The sequence below is a fragment of the Phasianus colchicus genome, chromosome 2, assembly GCF_987193195.1.
Source record: "Phasianus colchicus chromosome 2, bPhaCol1.hap1.1, whole genome shotgun sequence".
Taxonomy (NCBI): Eukaryota; Metazoa; Chordata; class Aves; order Galliformes; family Phasianidae; genus Phasianus; species Phasianus colchicus.
The window spans coordinates 109,489,126-109,507,711 of NC_143437.1; the positions used below are offsets into that span (position 1 = coordinate 109,489,126).

Below are 18,586 nucleotides of genomic sequence, written 5' to 3' on the forward strand. Positions count from 1 at the left end.
TTAATGACATTTTCCTTCTTGGAGAGCAGTTTCAGCACTAAAACCACTTTTTTGTCATGTTTGAACTGGATAACAACTTGACAGGCATGCCAAGTGCTGACTTTAGAGTCTCCTTGCCTTCTAAATGCACTTCTCAAGCTCAGCTGCAACATGCCCCCATGTCTCTTATTTACTGTCATCTTATTTGTCCACATCCTCAAGGACTGGTGAGTCCCACTGTAACACTGTCAGAGCTGGGTGAGAAACCTCAGGAGTTTACAGAACAGCTGCTGAATCTTCAGCTCTGCTCACTGCCCCATTCATTTCCCCGAGATATTTAGGAGGAAGTTTTTCAGGCAGAGGGTGGTGAGGCACTGGAACAGGTTGCCCAAGGAGGCTGTGGCTGCCCCATCCCTGCAGGCATTCAAGGCCAGGCTGGATGTGGCTCTGGGCAGCCTGGGCTGCTGGTTGGCGACCTGCACACAGCAGGGGGTTGGAACTGGAGGAGCACTGTGGGCCTTTGCAACCCAGGCCATTCTATGGGTCTGTGAGTGTTATCAGGAGGGAAACTCACAGAGCAAGCCTAAAAGACATTGAGTCTGGAGGAACAAGTTGTGCTTCGCTTCCTTGTGACATTGATGTGTGTATGTTCAGTAGCCCCATCTCTTTCAGTTAGACTGTCGGTGCCTTACAATTTCTCTTCCTTACCTTTTGATTTCTTTTTCTTTTTTCCAGACCCCAGGCAGGCGCAGTCATCCCCGCCGTGGTCCTATGATCAGTCGTACCCGTCCTACTTGAGCCAGATGACTTCACCGTCCATTCACTCCACAACTCCCCTGTCCTCCACCCGAGGCACAGGACTTCCAGCCATCACCGACGTGCCCCGACGCCTCTCAGGTAGTGTCCATGTTTCTCCTAAAACAATTACGCTGACAGGTACAGTACATTCAGGCTACCTGAATGGCTGCAGACAAACCTACTAAGAAGAGCAAAGCTTGGTCGGTGATAACAGGGTTGCTGCATGGTGGGTGGGGGTCAGAAAGAGCTGCTGTGGGCAGGGCACGAACGGTTTGAATGTCACTAGGTCCAATTCAGATCAGAATATTTTTTTTACTGTGAACTCGGTTCTGTGATCAAATTCTTCTGCTCCCTGCCCCCCCAGGAGGATGTTTGCTTACATGTTTTAACATCATTGTGATATTCTTTATATTTTGGTCTTTTCATTTTGCATTGTGTGTGATGTCAAATAGATGCTTTTTATTTCTTCAGTAGTGAAGGTGAAGGTTCATGCTCCCTCATTTTAATCCAGAAGCTCAAGAAAGCCTGTTTCCTTAGTTAATGAGTACTTCAGATGCTTATCAGAAACTAGCTGAGTCAGTTTAGGGTAAAGATTGGACAAATTGTGCTTTGGAAAGATGCAGGAGAGAAGAAACTTGTTTAGGAACACAGACAAGACAGCAGCTAGGAACTGAGACTTTTTTTTATCAAACAAATGTACATTTACATACTGTGCAATTCACCTGTATGGTCTCAGCGATAAAACCATCTGTGTGAAGTAATCTGATTGCCCCAAAGTAAGATAGAGCCTGTAATGGCACACAGTCACCATGTGTATCTTGCCAAGAATGAGGAACCTTAGGCGAGGGTGGCTCAGCGTAAAAGCTCCAACCTTGCAAGTGTGGAAATACGAGCAGCATATGCCAAAAAGCACGTGTAACGTGAAGTCCTTATGATTCATTAATGAAAACTAAAGAATCAGCCTTATGACTTTACTACTTTTTTGCATGTTTGCAAGATACTATTACAGTCTTGGATGCTGCTGCCATACACCTGTTTGACTTGCAGCCAGGTGAATTTCTTGCTGTCGTGTTTCCCCATCCACCACGCTCGTAGCACTGGTAATGCTGAGCACTGCACTGCACTGCATCCCTGACAAGCTGAACTCCAGCCAGCAGGCGTGTAGGATTTGATTAGCTTTGACTCCTTGATTTCTTTCATCTCAAAAGAGGGAAGCTTTGTTTCTCAAACAAACAGCTGCAAAGCTCTCTGCGGTCCCTAGCGTGCTCTGCATCTTCAGAGATGCCAACCGCCTCCGTGTGGGCCGAGGGGTGCAAGGTAGTGGAGCAGGTTCCCGTGGGCTCCCTGCGCAATGCGCTGACTTGGTGTAAAAAACTAGATTGGCTTGATGCTGAGGAAATGCTTTGTTTGGCCCGAAACAGGTTCCCTTTGGAGTCGCCTGATGGTCTGTGTTGTTGAATTGGTTATTTTTGCAATTGTGCCCTCAGCAACACCTCCGGGAGAGGCTCGGCTGGGAGCACAGCGGCTGTACCGCGCACTTGCCCTGCAGCCCTTGCTTGTCTGGGTGCATTCAGACGTGAGCGCCTGGCATGTGGGCGCAAGCAGGATGACTGAAGGCCTGGCTGTGTACATTATGTGGCCGTGTGCTGAACTTTTCCCTTGCGCTCTGTAGTTGGTTGCCATCGCTCTTCTTCTTGCTCTTTGTCTTCTGAGAGCTCAACCAGCATCTGTGCAGTGCTCCCACCCTGTCCCAGCACAGGGATCTTACTGCTGGGTAGATTTAGAATTGAGAAAGGGGGGCGTTCATCTTCCACATAAGTGCGAGAGGTTGTCTGCAGTGTTTGCTGATGTTCGGAATCACAGAGCGACATTGCTGGGTGGAGGAGAGCTGACTCCCAAGCACTAAGGAAATATGTTGCAGCCCCTACTGGGAATGCTGCAGCCCTCCAGAGTTTTTGCCTCACACAGGAAGGCAGAATCTGGCCCCTTTTGTGTTTAAAGCAGAGAGAAAATGCAGATTTAAAGCCTTCTACTACAGCAGCGGATTTATCTTTTGCACTCTGAGAGAAACAAACCGCTGCTCAGTTCTTGACACATCTTTCAGAAAGAGCTGAGCTTTGAAGAGGAAAAATGACGACTAAGAAACTCTTAAAAATATTAGAAAATGTCAGGCATCTCCAGAGCATAAGGGAGAAATTAGCATTTTACAAGGCCTTAAATAAAAACAAACTCTGCTTCCCAATATGGTGGCAGAAACCTGATTATCAGGGCTGTTAAAAATATACAAGGTAATTTTAATGAATGCCATATTTACTGCCTGGTTCTTAACATCATGCAGGAGGAAAAATGGGTGAAACTTCCCCCTCAGGCCTCGAATGTCACACCTTATAGGCACAGGGCTGACTACCTGCCACAGCTTCACATCACTCAGCCTTTCTACAAACCTCTGTGGCTTTGACTAGACCTCCACTTGGGCTGCTCTCACTCAGATGTTGAAAACTTACCATTCAAACAGCAAAGGTGTCGTTCAATGCAGTGACGGCACGGTCAGTGGCAACCCACAGGAGCTGTTTTTGATGATACTCCTAAGGCTGGAAATGCATCCAGTTCCTGACCAGAATGCTCACACTCCTCCCCATCATGGAGGGGTACAGCTCTTGGTGCTGAGGACGCCAGTGTTTGGACCAGAGTTCAGGCTGAGCATCAGAAGAGCTAGGGAGCTGTAGGATAGGGTGTGGGTGAGGGATTGTCAGAGCAGCACGAGCATTTTTCCATCTCATGGAAGAGGGGAAAAGGGCAGCAAGCTGATTCCTTGAGTTACTCAGACAGGCTGCTGTAATGTGGCTGAACTGGTCGTGCCAGTGTCTAGACGCATACCTGATTGCTTTGCACAGCTGAAATGTCTGCCTGCATGCTGCAGACACGTGCAGATGAGCACCCATGACAATGTAGGTGTCAGACTTCAAATATTCATCTTTTATTCTCCAAATGGGGACCGGTACTTCATCTGCAGCGTCCAACAATTAATCAGTGATATTTTGCTCATATTTGGGTAATATGCAACAGCAATAGCTGAAAAGCAAAAAAGAGCCCACCCAAAGACTGGCTGGGAAAAACGTGCAGCTTGCAGGCTAATGATCTCTGGTGCATATGTCTCATGTTCATATCAAGAATAAATAAAAAAATAAGCTCATGAGGCCATACAATTGACTTACCTCATTGCAACGACACAATCATAACAAGAGCATGTTTCCCTATATTTTATTAAACTACCTGTCTGCTTCGACTTCCCTGAAAGGCAGTGAAAGTTGGTGGCCCAGCAGATTAATATTCTTAATTAAGTAATATTGTAGTGGAAACCATGGGAATATATGAACATGGCCATTCTAGAGAGAGTTTTGCCTGAGGGATATGGTCTGATTGCATGATTCATAGTGAAGGCACTCAGTCTTTGTAACCAAACTGCATGTGGGATGGGGAACGTAAGTGTCTATTATGTAATTAATATATATGATTCATATAAATACACATCAGAGTCATTTTACATAAAGCTTCAGGTCTGATCCAACAAGTCCTTGGCACATACAAGGTTCAGAGCAAGGAGTATGGGCTGGGTTGTTCTTGGAGTCAAAAAAGGTTGTTCCACAGTAGCAGGAGGCCTGGTTTTCCTCTGGATTTAGGTGTCCACAGGGTAGTCATTTGTATCTGAGAGAGTCACCTGGACTGACTTTCAAGTCAGTGGGGACAAAACAGCATTTGGAGGACTCAGTTAACTCGACCAGCATGTGGATGTGCTGTGGTCCGTGGCAGTGCTTTGGATGAGCCTGCTTCTGTCCATGGGTTCTACAACACATATACTTGAACAGTTCAGGTACAGGCACGTCTAATCAGATAGTCTGTATTTGGTGGGGCAGATCCCAAAGAGATGATTAAATGGTTCAATAAGCATACTCATATCACAGCCTTATTACACTTCAGACCTGGTTTAAGCCAGCCAGGTCTCACCCGTACCTCTCTCCACTCTATCACTCTTAGGGCTTGAGCTTAAATCTTTGTGTTGAAAATATTCTTGAGAAGGAAGACAGGGAGACTTCTACACAGTTCCTGGATCTGCTTGTGCTTCTACCTAAATGCTTTGCTTTGTGCTTCACCTTTGAAGGACAGTTGAAGGGTCAAATGCGAAAGCTGCTGGAAGACTTGCCCAGTAACATTAATACTGGCTGTGAAAGAGCCTATTCTATGCTACAGTACTTGGCAAACGCCTGTCTGGCAAAAGAAAGAAAAGTAGAGGTGATGCTAAATAGCAGTACAAATCACCAGACCTACCTTTTCCAGCCACAGGCTGGTCCTCTTCATGGATATTTGTGTATGTGGGACACGTTGCTGCAAATGGCACAAGCCAGGGATGCTGGCTTGGTGTCCCCATGCCCTCCGCAAACACTGGAGTCCCTGCAGAGAGCATGGTGAACTCTCCTATCTTTGTACTTATTGTGCCATTGAATAGAGATGTGAAGTATATAATAAGAAATGAGATAAATGAGGGACACCCTGGGCTCAGCCTGAAAAAGTCCACAGACCCAGTGCTCTGAGCTGAACAAACTGTAAAGGAATCTCCATACCAAGAAATAAAACGGGGCTGCTTTGGGGGTTGGCCAGTGTGCTGCCAGCAGGTCCCAGCCACGGCTTGGGAATGAGCACAGTCCTGAACCCATTCCTAACAGGTAGCAGCACCCCAGTTGTGGAAGCTAAAAGGATTTAATATTGCAGCTGTGGCCAGGCCATACAGGACCGAGAGACAGAGAACAGACCAAACCCTGGGCTGTCTGCTAGCATCGGTGTTGCCAAACATTCCCATCAATTCGTCTCGCCCGGTAGATATCACGGCATCATTTTGGACTATCCCAGACCTTAATCAGATACTGAATTTAAGAGACTTTACAGTTCTTCCAACTTGCTGAGGGTTGGCAAGGATATATCCAAATCTGCACATTCTGCCTGCGCTTTAATCAGTGACAGTACCGCTCTTTTACACAATTTAATTTCCATTCTTGTAAGCGTACATATCTTAAACATAAATAGAACACATCTTGGGGAAGCTGCTATGGCTGAACCTTTGGGTTGAGTGTTGTACTTTAATAAGGAAGTGGCTCACATTGATGTGCTGGTTTTCCTTGAGGTCCTCTGCTGCTTGTCGTCTTAGGTTTCTAAGCCTGCCTTGCAATTGCCTTGGATTTTGTTCAGTGTCTTGTGCACACATTGCACACACAAACTTTAAAATAAGGATTTCCCCCCTCCCCTTTTTTTCTTTTGGATTTGATCTTTGAAAGATATTACTTGGAAGAAAGTAATCTGTCTTCCTCGAGGGAGCTCAGCTTCACAACCACTAACTGAATAAAACCTGCGGTTCTGTGAAGTAGCTGCTGCTGAATCCCTTAATTCCTGCTAACTTCGTTGGATGTACTCAGCACATTTCAGGCCGGTGTTCTTAACAGGAGAAGACATTAGAGCCGTCCTTACAATACAATCCTGTTCCTCTTCAGATGCACTGAGGAGCAGAGAAGTAGTTAATAGCATGGCCATTGCCAGCAAGGCACTTGTGTTAGCAGTGCCTGAACTGAACGGGCAGTTCACGCTTCAGCAGTATTGTCTCAGGCTCTTGGCAAACCCAAGAAGCCAGCTCCATTTCTGGTGCACTAACTCCACTCTTCTGTTTTTCTTGGTGACTAGAAGAATTTTCGCTCTGTCTTCTTTTCTTTTTTAATGGAAGCCGAGAGACTCAAAGTTGTTTCTGTCTCCGTTCTGCCTGATTTTCAATGCGAGTTGCAGCTAAGTAGAGAACTTGGGAGAGCTTGGGAGGTTCTGTTCTCTTCAGAAACAGCTCCCTCATTTTGCTCCCCCACCTCAGCTCATCTCCTCCGTTCCTCTCTTTTTTTTCTTTCCATGTTCAGTGGCACTATTTATTCAGTTTACCACAGGTTTTCCATTTTTAGCCTCCTGCCCGCTTGGTGCCTCCTGGGAATCTCAGCACCTTGGCACTTGTGTGTGGGGTTTCGGTCGCGTCTCTCCTGGGTACAGTCCCTCATTGGAGCAGTTGTCCAGAAGATACGTTGCACGATCCCCACCTCAAGGATGAGGGCCAAATTCCTCTGGTGTGGGTGGCCTCAAATTAGGCACCTCTACCCGTATTTAGGTGGCAAAACAAGCGGGCTGATTTTCAGACAGCTGAATGTTATAATGGGCGTCTTTAAGCCTTTTTCGTTTGCTTGAGACTGCTTTCAGGAGAGGAAATAAACAGGAAAAATGAAGGCAGAAGGAAAGAGTTTTGTTCCCGAAATAAGGGATTTAAAAAATACCAAAGAGAAACAAGTGGAATGTTTTTAAACAGAATGAATTTGTTGCTGATACAGGCAGGAAATAGCACACTCGAATATATGTGGATGTAAAGATATATTTTTATCTGAGCCTTTTTTTTGCAATGTGTTTTATATTTAGGATACATATCAAGATTTGCATCTGTTTCCAGAACTTGCTGCTAACAGTTAGTAATGATGCCAAAACATACTTTGGTTCCAGCTTGAGACCAAATGATATTCAGGGCTTTTTTTTATTACTAATTTAGGGTCTGATATTAATTAAGGAAATTTTCCATAAGTGCCAGGCCTTTTCTGAAGAACTCATTAAAATTATATTAACTTAAACCGGAATCGCAGTCTGAGCATGTTTTGTAATGATTATTCTTACTGACTCTGCTGGGTTTTGTAAACAGAATGCTAATTGTTAATGGAGCAATCAGGCGCTTGATTCCAGACTTTCAAAGGGCCAGATCCTGACTCATTACCTATGTGGGCTCTCCTGGTAAGGTCAATGAACGCCCAGCAGAAGGCTGTGAGGTTGAGCTCTCTGCTCCATCGCTATGCAGAGGCATTTGATGTTTCCTTCATTCTCACAGTGGAGTCACTGCTGGTTTCTGACCTGAGGGGATGTGTGGGTTTTCTGACTCCATGTGCACCTCCGTAGTATCTCTCCCACCTCTATTCATAAGCACCGTATTTAAAGAATTACTGAGGCCATGCTGAACATCTCTTGTCCTTCCCATCTCCCAAGACCATCTCCATCCACTGCAGTTAGAAGCAAATTGACTACTTATATTTTCTTCCTCTAAGTCACCCATAGCCCCCAGGCCCTGTCCTGCAAAGCACTGAGTAGCAAAAGGATCCTGCATGTGCCTCGCTCACACAGTGGGATTTCATGGGATGGGGCCAATGGGGGTGACCGATGCCATTCCCTGTGTGCATGCAGAGAGGAAATATGACTCCAGACGTGAAATTCTGTTACATGTGGGAAATCAGATAGGATGACGAGGATCACTTCTTTTGCCCTTAATTCTCTGTGGCCTCGAGTCTTTGTTGCATTGAATTTTGTTCAATTAATTGCACAAGTGGAATTTTTGAAATGGTTCCATGAAATGCGGGTGGAGAAGAATTTGGTCCCTCTGTCTGTGACTGTGGTGGGTACAGGAGAGGCAGGAACAGTGCAGCTTCTTAAAATCCCCATTTTTGCCAAACTGACACTAAAATGCCCAATGGAAGTGAAGGTGGCTGATGGTTGGCATTGCTGTAGCTGCCTTGTCCTTGGTTAACTCATCTCATGCCAGATTGGTTGTGAGATTAAAAAGAGCATTCATACTGGTGATACTGGGCTGTACTGGTGACAAGGAGAAGGTGAGATGTTCAGGCTGTTCAAAAAAGCGTGGGCAGTGATGAAGAGGAAGATGAATGAGATAAATGGAAGGTCCACGCCTTCACGTGGCTCACAGAGGATGTTATTAAGGGAAAAGGAACTATTCCACATGCACAAAGGGAGGGTATTTGGGGACGCTAATCTGCAAATCTCTTCATCTTTACTTTCAGACTGACTCAAAAAGCGAGAGGGAAGGGATCAAAGTGGGGCAGGCTCTCTCTCTGTGTGGGCAATAGAGTGTCCCAGCAAGCACCAGTGGCTCACTGGGCACCCACATGTGCCCAGCGAGCAACTTATGGCCCCATACTGATGCTGAGGGCGATGGATGTGGTGCTTCAGCATTGCAGGAGGGCTGCATACATGTGTCCTCTTGGCAAGCTTTTGGGGAGAGCAAGTACACTTAACAACGGTGATGCGTAAAGTTCAAGATAAACTGTTTTGCTATAAGGAACTTTGCACAGAAGTATAGATTCATGGGTTATTAATGCAGCGAAACCTGTGTGATCATCTGGTTTGTACCTAGCTAAGATTTCCTCAAATTAGCTCTCATTTGAACCAAGAGTTACCTTTTGGGGGAAAAAAAAATGAGAAAAAACACCCAACAAAAACGAACAACAAAACACAAGAAACAACAAAACCTCGGTTGGTCTTCATTTAAAAATTTCCAAGGAAGCAAAATCCACCGCAACCTTTGGTTGCAGACGTTAATTAAGCTCACTTTGGAAATGTGGGTCTCATTACTAGTCTGAATTTGTCTAACTTTAGTTTCCACTCATTTGAACTTGCTGCAACTTCATCTGATGGCCTGAAGCACTGGCTTTCAGCTCTGTGCCTCAGGCTCTGCTGTGGCAGCGATGGATGAAGGGAGGAGCTGGATGAGCGTGGGCTTTCTGCCGTGGTCTTGGGGATGCTGGGTGTTGGTGGGGGCTGATGGAGTGCTGAGGAGGTTGGTGGGGCACGGCGCAAAAGCATTCTGGTGATTTGGGTTTGCTGTAGGTTCACTACAATATATCTAATAGGGGAAGTTCCCTTCTGCAGTCTGCCCAACCTGTCATGTACTATCTGCTGAAGAAGAGGAGCAGGTTTTGCCTATTCCATGGGCAGTTTTGAAAGAAAAGAGTGGAAAGTGTGTCAAAACCCTTGGATTACTCCAACCAAAGCTCTTGTTAAATGAGGAAGCATAATTCTGGTGAAAGAGCTGCTGTGCCCATCATACGGGTTTTTTGCTGGTGGTTTAGAGGAGGAGAGCTGGTGTGCTGCTTCTTCAGACCTACTGGAGCACATCACCTCCAAGCTTTCTGGCTGTGTTTTTCCCAAAGGAACATCACGTTTGTCCAGAGATGGGAACTGGAAGATGGTATTCCTGATTTAGGAGGGGTACCCACACAGCCCCTCTCGTTTAGATAGCATGAAGAGAGCCTACCCATAAGAGAGCTCAGAATTGCTGGTGATGCTGCATGCGTGGTTTGCACTCATTATTTCTAATGGTCAGGAGGGCTGTTGCTGTCTGAACTGTAGATGTCCATGAAGTTTTATGGTCTTTTCCTTTAAATAAGCACATTATTTCATACATTAATTTATAGTCTAGAACTGGCAGAACATTATGAAGCGAATGGTAAGTCTGCATGGTTTTAGTCTGTGTTACTGCACTGAGCAACAGGCTTGCTTGGAAGGCAGCACAGGTGTAGGAAAAAGTATGAACTGCATTGTTTTTAGATGTTAAATGCCTGTATTTAATTCCATGCTGAAGTTATTCCGTGTGTTGTTGAAGGCTGTATGTGAGGCTAAAGGGGGATTCCAGGATCTGGAACTCAGTCTCCCTGCCATTCCCCTTGGCAAGGTCTTGCTCAAGGTTTTGATATCACGTACCATAGTTTGGCTACTTCCCATGCTGTGCTGCAGTGATGGAGGTAATAGGCCTTTGCTGAAATCATTGCTACCCATTGTACAACAGAGTACAAGAGAGAATTGAGGAGCCATGAATTGAGCAAGCAACGGCTGCTCTGCATGGTAGCAGCTTCACTAGAGCTGAACTTGAGCAAGCTTCAGTCAGAAGGGAATATAAGGGTGTGGTTTGAAGGAAGAAATAGTTCTTCAGGGACAGCATGAAAATAATCCCAAAGCTGTTCTTTGCAGCCTGCAGTGAGAGGTGAGCGCTGTGAGTTGGTCAGCATTGTCATTGGGAAAGCAGAACAGCCCCATCAGGCTCCAACTGTGTTGGGTGGTAAAAAGTGGTTGCTCAGTCTGCACAGAACGCAAAGCCAGAATATAAACATCCCCAAACTGCATGGAGTACCAAAGCTGGAGGTTTATATCTGGATCTATTGCTGTTGATAGATCTCTGTGAATCTTTTTATACTCCGGTAGGTGGGAATAATCCCAGAGCAGTTCCAAGATCAACTATCCTACCTCCTGTAGGTCTGTAGTGTCTCTGTTGCCTGGTATAGACCTTGTGAGGTTATATGATCTGTGCCCCTCTATGGAAAAAAAAGGGATCAAACATCTGTTGGCTATTGCTGTTAAGCTTAGCCAGCTAGTTATGTGTATTGCAGCCACTCAAAACAAAAATAAAACCCTGTCCCAAAGAAGGAAAAATCCCAGCCAAAAAACTTCATTAAGGTTGAAATAGATAACTTTGATACAATTAGAAATTACACTTAAAAACAGAGGAAGTCAAAATGAACATTATACAAGAATAGATGAAAAAAATTCTTCAGAAGTAATAAGAATTTATGAATGCATTCAAATATCCCTGGGCTCTTAGCCTAGACTGCTGGCCGTAAACTGGGAGTCATCACTGCAGGATGGTTTCTGGCTGATGAGCAGACCTAGTGCTGCACAGGGATGGTCAGCACTGACAAATGGAACTAATAGTGACCTCAGTGTGAAAAAGCATAAACATTTATATAATCACTGATAGCAAAAGCTGGGATCTGAATGAAGGATTGAAGACTGAAAATGAGACCTTCTGCAAAAGGCAGCTGGTTTACCAAATAGGGAAGGAAGCGAGTGCCTCAAAAATGCCAGTAGGGCTGCTGACCCAAAAGCTGTGCAACTTAAGCCTGAGATGAAATGGCTCATTGGAAGAAGCGTCCCGCACAAGCTCCGCAGAGGAAGTCCCCGGGAGCTGTGATGTGGATACTGGCAGGTCCAGAGGAGCCACAGAGGAATCCTGGCAGTGGGAAAAAGGCACCTCTCTTCCCCTTTCTTCCCTCTTCCTCTCTCAAATATCTCTCTTTAAAGGGATTTTTTGTTTGTTTTTGTTTTCGTTCTGATTCCTGCTACAAGTCATTCTGTGATTTCTTTTTATGGGTGAAACGGAGCGCCGAGGTGGGGATCTGAGTACCACCGGAGCCTAATTAGGAGCCCGATCGTATTAGATTCCAAAATTAGATAGGAAGCTGGGTTTAAGGCTTGTCCAAACCCAACCAGTTCCTAGTTTGGCCTGCCCAACGTAGGTGGGCCAGACTGGTTTGGAGCTGTTCTGAAGGCTCCTTGCCCACATAGGAACCTGTTCCAGCTGCCGTGGAGCTGCAGCCTGGCGCCTGGGTCTCAGCCTCCGCCTCTCGCTGCTCCACTCTGAGCTGCTTTCTCAAGCAGATGAAGACAATTGAAGGTGGTACTGTGGGCTTTGTGTCCCTTCTTTTTATTTCAGACACCAGAACTGCATGTGGAAGGTTATTTCAAGCCAAGTTCTTTTCACTCTGTCTTTTGCGTCTCTCGGTTAGAGAGCTGGTTAGATGTCTTAGCGGTTTTACCTTTAATCTTCTTACCCTTACAGCATCTTCCAACAGAAGATCTCATGGTATTTTCCACGCTGCGTCACTCAGCTCTGTGGCATGGCCGATTTGAAGTACCAGATGTCCATCTTACAATCAAAAGCAAAACCTAGTCAGGAAAGTCAAGTGATGTGCCTATGGCCACAAAACACATCAGGGCAAGGGGGTCAGAAAACAGTGTAGCACGTTTGTCCTTTTAACAGCATTAATGAGTAAGTGGGCTTTATTAACTTGAAAAAAACTATGTTTTTTTCCACCCACTGTGTAATTACCTTGTGCAGTATCTCCACGGTGTATTTCTTTCCTACAAACCTGATTAGAAGTCACTTGAGTCTGCAAAATATAGAAAATTTGGAGACTAGTCAGGTTGTCCTGACTTAACGACAGGCTCTGCATGAGTCGGACGTTGGTAGCAGTGAGTATTTCCAGCCTATGGCAAGCTCAAAGCAGTGAGTTACATGAGTCCTCTCTTACAGAACTGCAGTATCTCACGTTCACCATGAGCTCAGCCCACACGTGGGCTGTTACTGTGGTTTATCTGAGACGTGGTTACCTTGATTTGAAGTTTAGACATCAATAGTGATTTGAGCTGCTCGTGGCACAGCAGAAGGTGCCATACAGCAAACAGCCCAGAGCGTGTTTGCAGTGTGAGCTGTTACTGACCAAAGCCTGTCTCTCCTTCTCATCACCCGTTTCCTGGGAGGATAAAAACCATATTCAGACTTCACAGCCCGGGGAAGAAGCATGTATTTAGAGGCATTCAAAGTTGGGCTGGTTGAAGCTTCAGCTCAACTTATGAATGGAAACGCTGTGTGGATGAGCTTAGGATGGACAGAGCCTTAGCTTGCAGCAGCTTGCCTTAACTTAGTAAAGAACCTGGATCAGGTCTGGAATAGATGAAAAAATGCACAGTGGGTTTTACACCGGCTTTACGAAATGTGTTTGAAAATCATATGAAGTGATGCAATGCTGAATAGAAAAAGGAATCCAGTGCCTCTAACCTTGATGCAGAAAGGTATAGAGTGTTAAAGGCTGGATGTGGCTCTGGGCAGCCTGGGCTGCTGGTTGGCGACCTGCACACAGCAGGGGGTTGGAACTGGATGAGCACTGTGGGCCTTTGCAACCCAGGCCGTTCTGTGATTCTATGATTGTATGAGTTAAGCTCTGTTCAGCCTCAGAGCGGCTGCTCTCATGGTCTGGGCACAGCTCCTGCTCAGAATGCCTGCATTGCCCCCAGCTGCTGGCCCGCAGCGAGCATGTCTGCTTGGCCTGCAGAGACCCAGCACATCCCGGGGGGGGGACAGACATAGGGGTGGGCAGGGCTGACAGCTAAGGAGGGAAAAAAAGCTCTTTTAAAGGACAGCATGTTTTGCATTGTTAAGATGAAGGGGTTTCGTCTTTTGTCAGCATCTGGGGGCTGGAGAAATGGCTTTTCTTCCTCTGTGCTCAGTATTTAGTGCATGTCAGAAGGGAAAAAATCAGCCTATCTCTGTCTGTGAGTTTAAGGGCTTCTTTGTGTTGCATAACAATTTGTAGGGTTTGATTTTTCCCTGGAAAAAAACAAAAAAAGCATTTTGAGAACAAGGCCCGAGTAACTAAAATATGTTTGTTTTTGTTTAAGTCGCTCGGCAGAGAAATCTTCTCTTGTCTATTGTTGAGAGAGAGGTCTAAATCAAAGGAAAATTCTACATATTCTAAAATATACAGACACCGCTTTGAAAGCGAAGCCAAGCAAAACTTTCAAAGAGCTCTTCTCCCTGATGCAGAAGTTTCGAGTTAGTGGAGTGAGCAGAGCTCCAGTGGAAAGAACCTCCGGAGCAACAAATGGCAGCGCCGCTGCTGCAGGCGGAAGCGGAGGAGAGCATTGTATGAACAGCACGGCCAGCAGCCAGGGGAGGCTGCAGGCTGCGGGGATTGTGTGTGCCGAGTCCGCCCGCGAAGCTCTCCGAATGCTGCGGCGCGAGGGCCCGATGCTCTCGTGCTGGGTGGTCCCTCCTCCCACAAATAACCCTATTGAAAACAGAGGGACTATTTGTGGAGTCATTTGTTTGTCAGGAAAAGTAGGGTTTGTAGGATACGGCCCCCGTTAGCAGCCAAATTCCTGGCTATTTTCTCGTGACTGAGACGCAGCTAGCTGCCGTAGGGATGCACGTAGCATCTATCCTGTTGCTGTTTGAACTCCTGCCACTCCGTGCTCATTCCCCCATGCGTCTCACTTCCTCGGCCATCCAGAAATGACTCCAGCATCCCGCTAGCTCAGCTGAGGAGGCTGCTCTCCTCCTGGCCCCAAATGGCCTTCGCTGTCCCATTTGGTACCAGTTGCTGGTAGTCATCGCTGAGCACACCATGTGGGTGATGCACCGCCCCGCCTGGCACCCAGCGCATCACCGCAGCCATAAATTCCCCATCTCAATCAGACCCAGGTACAACCTGCTGCACGCCAGGGGACATCCCTCCTGAACATAGAATCAGACACATAGAATGGCTGGGGTTGGAGGGGACCCCAAGGATGATGAAGCTCCAACCCTCCTCCCGCAGGCAGGGCCACCAACCTCTGCATTTAATACCAGCCCAGGCTGCCCAGGGCTCCCTTCTTGAGAGATGTGCTTAACGAACAGCTTATCACCGAGCTGCAGCTTTGGAAATGTTCTTAATTACTCACACATGCCATCAAAGGGCAGGCCCCCTCCCACCCCACGCACACACGCGGTCCCGGCGCAACCTCGGCGCCCGGAGCCAGCAGGGATTTGGGGATTTGGGGATTTGGGGAGCTGTGGGGCCGCGATGGCAGTGCTGCTGGTCGGGGCGGGGGGAAGCACGTGCAGTATTTGTATTTTTGTGGCTCCCTGTTTTGGTAGCCATCAGTCATTAGTGGTTTCTCTTTTTTTTTTTTTTTCCTCCCTCACAACTGAAATAAGGACTGAAAGGGTAGATTTGTCCTCCTTCTTCTTTCTCTCTCTCTCTCTCTTTTTTTTTTTTTTTTTTTTTTTGGCTAATCTGAGGCATGCTGCCACATCTGAAGCCACTTGGCTCATTATGGATTTCATGGAAACTGATTCCCTGAAAGTGTTTCCATATGTGTGTTCCCAATATATCCCATCCTCTTCTAAATGGGAGTACAAACTCGCACACGAGCTGGAAATGGCTTCAGGATGTGACAGAGAAGTCATATGACTGGAGTGGCACTGTGTGTGGCCCTTTCTGAAAGACACGGTGTCCTGTGTGCTGGCTCCCATCCTACAGTAGATCCAGTTTCAAAGAATATCTTCCTTCCCGGATTCTTAAAAGCTCTTAATCAAGAAGCAGCAAGAAATCTTCTGTCTTCATCCTCGGGAGGGACTCGTTTTATCTGACCAGGACGTGAAACGAAATTTGGGATAGGAAGGAAAAAGAGGGGCTTAAAGGGTGAAAGTACAGAGCAGTGCCAAGGGCTTCCCTCCCCACCGCCCGCCCCTGTACAACGGGTCCAATGGTATTTCTGAGTTGCTAGCATGCAGTGGAAAAGTACAATTCATGACAACATTGGAAACAAATATTTATACTGGATAGTTAAGGCACATTTTTCTTAAAAAAAAAAAAAAAAAAGAGAAAAAAATATAAAGTAATAGAGTAGACCGCTAGCCCCAATGTATATTATCTTCCCAATCACTGGATACGTATGGGATTCTTGTACTGATGTTCTCCATTGCTGTACGTTCATCACGGATCTCAGCCCTGAGGTTTCACTCCCTTGATGTATACAACTCTGCTTAGGTTGCTATCCAAGAAAAGCCTCAAATGTTCTTTCTGATGCATCTGGTCTGGGGCTTGCAAAAACCAGCGGCGGCTGAAATCTAGTAGGCAAAAGTGGGAGAGAGCTGAGTGGTGAGCAACGTGCGCCTGCATGCATGTTTGTGCCATGCAGCAGAGCTGCTAAAGACTAATTTCCAGGAAACATGACTTTCTTCTTGCTCCCAAAGTAACACATGCATGGCCTGAGACCTTAGGTGAGGGGGGGCTTTGGAAATTCCACCAGTTCCTTTCCACCAGAAGACAACCCAGGCCTGAAGGCACTGAGAGGGTGGCCATGGAATGTGGCAGCTCCCCACCATGCCAGCCTAGCGGGCATCCAGCAGCCACACCAGGAGCCCAGGGTGTGTTTCTGCAGTGCAACAGTTTGTCCCCATCCCGTGCTTCCCATTAGAAAGGTTTGTGATTCCTGCACAAGGAAAGCTTCACCAGTGGCAATGTCTGTAGATGAGGTGGTGCTGACTTGGGATTTTTCCCAGCTGTTCCTAACAGCCCATGTGGGATGGGCTCTACTCACCATTTCAACCTGTTCGTGTCGAGCTGTCTCTTGAGGTTGGGTGCCTGAAGAGCATCGCCTCCTTGCAGCAGCATGCATCCCACCCAGCCCAGCCCAACTTCTGTGCTGGAGCCCAGATTGGTACAGCACAGAAACCCACTTTGCTGTTAAGCAGTGCAACATTTTTGTTTGGGAAACATTCTCCTGCTACTGCATGCATGCTGCTTTAATGGACGCTGCTAATTATGTTATTTATGGGGTGTTTCTCCCAGCCAAAGGTCTTAGGTGCTGTGGCATAAATTCAGTGAAAACATCTATCTGTGAACTAATCAGTGGGATTTAGGTGCCAGAGCCCTGCTACCCACGTTCCAGAAGGCACCAGCATGCTGCAGGTGCAGAGGGGTGGCCAGAGGAGATGCACCAGAGCTGGAACCTTGTGTGTGCAGTGTGAGGCTCCGAAGGGGTTAAAGCATTCCCCCCTGGCTTTTGTGAGACTGCTGTGCTTAATAATCTGCGGTTTAAATGGTCCCAGCTAGGCCTTGAAGTTAACACCTTGTTGAGGTGAAGGAAGGGGAGGGGGGGCAGTTCACACCTCTCCTGCTGCTATTGTTTGCAGGGAGACCTGCTGGCTGCTGCGAGGTGCAAAAAATGGGGGGAAAAAGGGAAGAAAAACTGTTTCCCCTACCCCCCCACCCCCCCACCCCTTTTTTTTTTTTTTTTTTTTTTTTTAAATCGAGGGAAAAGGCATTTGAAAACACACCATTTCCGACGATAAAAGCTTCCCCAGCCAACCTCAACAGCCAGTGGGGTGGGCAGGGTTGGGTGCTGTTCGGTGACCTTACAGCCACATGCCTGGAGAAAGGTGGGTGGCAGGAATGGCCCAGAGCTCCAGCACAGAGCTGAGCACTCGCAGCAATGGCAGGAACAGATGCAGGGGGAGATGTCTGCAAATCCCTGAGAGCATCCCATGGGTGTAGTCAGAAAGAAGTTGGTGCTGAGCCTTTGGAAGTGAAGATTTGCCTGGAAGGAGCCAGGAGCACCATCGTGTCTCCACTAAATGCTGGTGCATAGGGACCAGAATGTCACAAAATGCAGAGCGAAGTGAACCCCCCCCATGCTGAGGAGGATACCTGGAGAGAGGAAAACAAAACCAGCACTGCCCCATGCGGATGCAGCTCTGAGGGTTCTGGAGGCTGAAACAAAGCACTCCGAAATTGGGAAATCACAGCACTTCCATTGCCTGCACAACATGAAATCAGCCTCATTCTGCTTGTGCATTACATTGCAGATTTTAATTATGGGATCACATGATACTTTTCCCACGGGATTCCTGTCTCATTCAGCACATGAGATGGACAGTGTGAACTTAATGAGCAGCTCTTCAATATTTTGTTTTCTTCTTGTTCTTTGCATTTCCCCAGGCCTTGTTTATTGCAGAGCACTGAATTTTTGACTGAAGAAGGAATTCTGAATTTCTTGATGGGCTCTGCTCTAATATTTCTGTACTTGCATACAGTTCATTGCAGTGCAGTGTTCCCAAGAAAGAAGGAGCTTGCTTTAAAAAGAGCACCGAGACTGGATCTAACATGTAATGTCACTCACTGCTCCTTGTGGATTTGGGAAATAAATAGACAACATCTTTATTATACAGCTCTGATAAGTGTCCAGAGGAGATCTGTGTGCCCCTGCATTGTGATGCAAACTGTTCTGTGTGCTTCCACCCCAACACCCTTTGGGGCTCTGACGTGGGCTGTGTCACTCACCAGCTGGGTCCTGGTGGGGACAGAGCCGAGGATGGGCTGGGATGTCCATTGTGCCTCCGGTGTCCATTGACTTTTCTGAAAGAGAAACTCAGCAGTCCTGAACTTCATCCCAGTCTGTGGGCAAGTGTCTGCGTAGGGGCACAGCCTCTTCTGCCCGTTTGTAGGCAGAATGTTTAGGATTTGTTCATATTTGGCTGGGTTTGCATGGCAGCATCTCTCACACACAAGTCACTCTGATTCCA

The 18,586-nt window shown here is 46.8% G+C and overlaps 1 protein-coding gene across 6 annotated transcripts in view; it reads left to right on the forward strand.

Moving 5' to 3' along the window:
* Positions 1 to 18,586, forward strand: part of RUNX2 (RUNX family transcription factor 2) — a 215,256-nt gene that overhangs the window by 125,886 nt on the left and 70,784 nt on the right. For all 6 annotated transcript variants that reach the window (XM_090136650.1, XM_090136649.1, XM_090136652.1 and 3 more), the window contains one exon: positions 715 to 876. In XM_090136650.1, the coding sequence (XP_089992776.1) occupies positions 715 to 876 (162 nt within the window). The remainder of the gene's footprint in view (positions 1 to 714; positions 877 to 18,586) is intronic.